Consider the following 5,224-nt stretch of genomic DNA (forward strand, 5'->3'; position numbering starts at 1 on the left):
TATTTTGCAATCATCTGTTTTACACTTAGGGCCCATTTGAATCACAGGAATGAAAAAAATGGAAGAATAGAAAAAACATAGGATTCTGACAGGAATTCTAGTGTAAAACAGAGGATTGCAAAATACAAGAAAAATATAGGAATGAATGTTTGATTGGGCCGCAGGAAAATCACATAAATTTGAGGAGAGATAAAGACTCAAAGTATTCTTTCCATGAGGTTCTACCTTTGAATCATAGGAACGAAAAAACAAAGGAATAGGAAAAACATAGGATTCTGAACATGAGAGAGATAGACTCAGAGGAAATTTTCCAAGAGGTTAGACCTCTTGCTAACTTTCCTCCAAAATATACATAGGATTACCCATTCCATAGGAATTTTAAAGGATTGGATAGGATTCAATCCTTTGTTTCAAAGACCTTCATAGGATTTTTTTTTCCATCGGATTGAAATCCTCCAAAATTTCTATATTTTTCCTACAAATCAAAGGGCCCTAATTTCCTAAAAAAACTTGCATGGGAAGAGGCATTCCATAGGAATTTCATAGGATTCCATAGAATCCATTCCTTTGATTCAAAGGGCCATATAGGAAAAATTCCTATAAGAATAAAATCCTCTAAAATTCCTGTAAATTTCCTTTGAATCAAAGGGCCCATATATTCCTATCAAAATCCTATGTTTTTTCATATTCCTACGTTTTCTCGATCCTGCGATTAAAAGGAACCCTTATTTCCTCCAAAATGGCAAAAGTTTTGCTGTTTTAGGGCACTTTTTGCCAAAATAGATCTCAACACTAGTAGCAAAAGTTTGTAATTTGGCATTTGTCATTTGGAAGTCTAGAGTAACAAATTTTGGTAAAAAGTGTGTTGGAAGCCGTGCTCTCTCTCTCTCTGCCTTTACTAGTAAAATGGCAAAACTTTACCATGCATGTAAACACCAACTAGCAAAACTTCAATGCCAAATCTTTTACCACCAAAACTTTTTTAAAAAAAATTATCAGACCAAATTAATCTAAACAGGCCATAAGAAAATGTACTCCGTACATGTAGTACAGATGATCTAGGCGTGCGTGCATGCATGCGTGGCCCGCCATGGACGCGTCCAAAGATCGCACATCTCCAGACCGTCAAATACAGCTAGCTAGTACCAGAACAGCAGAGTTCCCTGTCCACTTCGTTGTCTCGCCCCGCGGTGGGCAGGTTGCGCGCCACTACGTACTGCCCAACCCTCGCCGCGGTATCGTAACTCGTAATAAGAGGTTGAGACTTGAGACGGGGAGACCCAAATCGCTCGTGTTGCGCCTATAAATGTCGTTGATTGCCGCATCATTACTTCACAAGTTCACATCTCCATCCCCATCGAGTTCTTCGTTTTCTGACTCTTGTCAGCATGGCACGCTTGCCTCCTCTTGCTGTGGCTTCCGGCGCTCTCCTCCTGCTGTTCGTCTCGGTCTCGCCGTGCCGCGCGGCGGCAGGCGGCGGGCCGAGCTCCGTGGTGCTGCCGGTGAGCAAGGACGACGCGACGCAGCAGTACGTGACGATGTTCCGGCAGCGGACGCCGCAGGTGCCCGTGAAGGCCGTGCTGGACCTCGCGGGCACCATGCTCTGGGTGGACTGCGACGCCGGGTACGTGTCCTCGTCGTACGCCGGCGTGCGGTGCGGTGCCAAGCCCTGCCGCCTCCTGAAGAACGCCGGCTGCGCCATCACCTGCCTCGACGCGGTATCCGCAGGCTGCCTCAACGACACCTGCAGCGAGTTCCCGAAGAACACCGCCACGAGCGTCAGCACCGCCGGCAACATCATCACCGACGTGCTGTCGCTGCCCACCACCTTCCGCCCCGCGCCGGGGCCGCTCGCCACCGCGCCGGCGTTCTTGTTCACCTGCGGCCACACGTTCTTGACCCAAGGACTCGCCGACGGCGCCACCGGCATGGTGTCCCTCAGCCGCGCCCGCTTCGCGCTCCCAACGCAGCTCGCCGACACCTTCGGCTTCTCCCGCAAGTTCGCGCTCTGCCTCCCCCCGGCCTCCGCGGCCGGCGTCGTCGTCTTCGGCGACGCGCCCTACACGTTCCAGCCAGGGGTGGACCTCTCCAAGTCTCTCATCTACACCCCGCTGCTCGTCAACCCGGTGAGCACGGCGCCGTACGGCAGGAAGGACAAGACGACCAAGTACTTCATCGGCGAGACGACCATCCAACTGAAAGGCCGCGTCTGGAGAGAAAAGTCAACCGATTACTTCATCGGCTTGACGGGCATCAAGGTTAACGGCCACACCGTGCCGGTAAACGCGACGCTGCTGGCCATCGACAAGAAAGGAGTGGGCGGCACCAAGCTAAGCACGGTGTCCCCCTACACCGTGCTGGAGAGATCCATCCACCAGGCGGTGACCGACGCGTTCGCGAAGGAGATGGCCGCGATCCCGCGAGCACCGGCAGTGGAGCCGTTCAAGCTGTGCTACGACGGGAGGAAGGTGGGGAGCACGCGCGTGGGGCCGGCCGTGCCGACCATCGAGCTGGTGCTGCAAAGCACGGGTGCCTCGTGGGTTGTGTTCGGGGCGAACTCGATGGTGGCCACCAAGGGAGGCGCGCTCTGCCTCGGCGTGGTGGACGCCGGCACGGAGCCGCAGACGTCGGTTGTGATCGGTGGGCACATGATGGAGGACAACCTGCTGGAGTTTGACCTGGAGGCATCGCGGCTGGGGTTCAGTTCATACCTCCCGTCTCGGCAGACGACCTGCAATAATTTTCGCCTCGGCTAGCATGTAGCAGTGCTGGCATTTGCCCCGTTCCCAAGTATGCATGGCCATACCTACAAATTTTGGGTCCCCCGGTGTTTAACACAAAATAAGGCCTTATGTCTGAAAATACCAATCTCTGAATGAAAGAGTGAGTTTTTGCCAAAGTTTCACCCTTTCCATTTCATATTATAACTCGTTTGACTTTTTTCTTAATTAAAGTTATTAGAGTAAATTTCACATTGCAGCATGTATTTTGACCAAAGTTTCACAATAGGCAAGGTCCACACCAACCTTTTCACTAAACACCATATATGTTTGCACTAGTTGGCACTTTGGACTAGGGTTGAGCACATAGAAGGAAGTTGCCAGAGAAAAGATAGTTAAAATCATCAATTTTAGTGCCACGGTATTAAGATAAATATCTTTAGAAAAAAAATAGCAAATCTAAAAATAACTTTTTTCAGCAAATCACACTAAAATAATGACGTAAACATGTTTAAAAGTGGCACAAAATGATCTATACATTGTGGTAAATGAATAAAAATAAAATAGAAAATAGAACTAGTTAACTACCACACATGAAAAGGAAGAAAACATAAAGTGTTTTGCCTTTTATAATTATCCCTGTGTAAATCATATGAAGCTCTCTCACATATTCCCCTTGTTTTGCTCACCCCTAGTTCAAACTGAAAACTTATGTAAAGATGTATGGTGTTAAGTGAAAACATTGATTTAACCCTAGTCCATTATGAAACCTTGGTTAAAATATGTGGCCCATTGTAAAATTTACTCAAGTTATTATGTTTGACCAAGTGTATAGAAAAAGCTAGCAATATTTGCAACACAAAATTAGTTTTATTAAATTTAACATTGAATATATTTTGATACAATGTTTGTTTTGTACTGAAAATGTTATTATATTTTTTATAAACTTGATCAAACTTAAAAGAATTTTGATTAGGAAAAAAGTCAAACGACTTGTAATATAAAACGGAGGGCTAGTATTTTACAATACGTACTAGTATTCCAGACAACCAAAACCGATTTTTGCGTACGGGCCTCCGGGTCATTGAATCTAGACAAATGGTTGTTCAGATTCATAGCCAGAGTTTGATTCTATAACTGTCTTTAGCAGTCACTACGGCAAGGAGCATCAGTAGACGCTTGCCTTTTGGAACCACTGACCTTGCAGCATTAATCCTTAAAATTGACAAGGCACCAATAATGAAATTGGTGAAGACCCATTTCAAATCATCAGCAACCAAAAAAAAAAAAGCACATTTCAAAACATGAATTACTACTGTGTGAATAAGTGAATAATGCATTTACCACTCAAATATCCAGTGAAAACGCACGCATAACATGTATCACTGCTTATAAGAAAAAGTTAAGAACCACCGTTGAAAATGAGGCTAGAAACTTTAACAGTTATCTTACTTTTAGGAATATAAGTTTCAACAATCATTACAGCAATACTACAAGCGTGAAGAAACAAGACTAACTTTCCTCCCAAGTTAACGGAAAAGCAATATGTATAAGATCCATATTGAAGCTAAACTTACATGTGGTTTGGAGATCAATAAAGCTTCGAATACTCAGATGGCATGTAACAGTTCAGACTATTGATATACCAAGTACCAATGGTATGCCATCAACTCTAACCAAATGGATACTCATTTCAGGACCTAAAACTTCCACTGAGCATCATTATGGACACTTACAAACTTCAAATAAGTTCGCCACAGAACTTTATAAGTTCTAATGCCTCATGAGAACATTACAAAGGGCTCCTTTGATTAAAAAAAAACTTGTTTTTCTATAAAATAAATTAATGGAGTCCTAGCCTACCAACAAGGATAAAAGGGGATAAGATAGCAGGACAATGGACCTGCAGTTATTTCATGTTTTCTGAAGACTTACAAAAGTCAAGAGGGTGAAGAAATTTTACAGGAGGATGATATTTTATAAATAAGAATTTCAGACATGACAGGTCTAACTCTTAAGAAAAGTTTGTCAATTCCATTGGGTGAAACAAATTCTGTATGGGGAGGACATGCTTCACAAATGAAAAAAAAAAAGGAATTTCAAACAAGACAGGGTCTTAACTCTAAAAAGGAGTTGTCAGTGTCATAATATTTCACAGAACAATATATACTGTTTGAGCAGCATAACTTAGAAGTGGAATTTGTCAAGTGCCAGTGAAAATACTCTGCTCACACCATTATTAGGAGGGGGGAAATTAGCTTATTCAGCACAGACAGTTGAATGAGTTGGCTATCCATAAAAGATAAATGTACTGTCCCTTTAGTGAAGATTAGGGTAAGAGCAATTGTGTCTCTAAGTGCATATAAACCACAAAACTACAAAATACAAAGGCTAAATAACATGTCACAACTTCGTTATTCTCATGATGCTATTAGTTACTTGTACTACGGTAGCAAAAGTAATCCAACATATAGGATATGATAAGATTGCATGGCAAGACAATG

At 43.8% G+C, this 5,224-nt stretch overlaps 1 protein-coding gene across 1 annotated transcript; it reads left to right on the forward strand.

Annotated features, from left to right (window-relative positions):
- The first annotated feature begins 1,334 nt into the window (after nt 1–1,334).
- On the forward strand, nt 1,335–2,899 carry LOC4338740 (probable aspartic proteinase GIP2). Its single transcript, XM_015782661.3, has one exon. The coding sequence runs from the start codon at nt 1,389–1,391 to the stop codon at nt 2,754–2,756; it is 1,368 nt and encodes a 455-aa protein (XP_015638147.1). The 5' UTR covers nt 1,335–1,388; the 3' UTR covers nt 2,757–2,899.
- Nucleotides 2,900–5,224: the final 2,325 nt, after the last annotated feature.

The sequence above is a fragment of the Oryza sativa genome, chromosome 5 (genome assembly GCF_034140825.1).
Source record: "Oryza sativa Japonica Group chromosome 5, ASM3414082v1".
NCBI lineage: Eukaryota > Viridiplantae > Streptophyta > Magnoliopsida > Poales > Poaceae > Oryza > Oryza sativa.

Excerpts from the sequence above, each read along its gene's own strand:
- LOC4338740 (XM_015782661.3), top strand. The coding sequence starts at position 1,389 with ATGGCACGCTTGCCTCCTCTTGCTGTGGCTTCCGGCGCTCTCCTCCTG.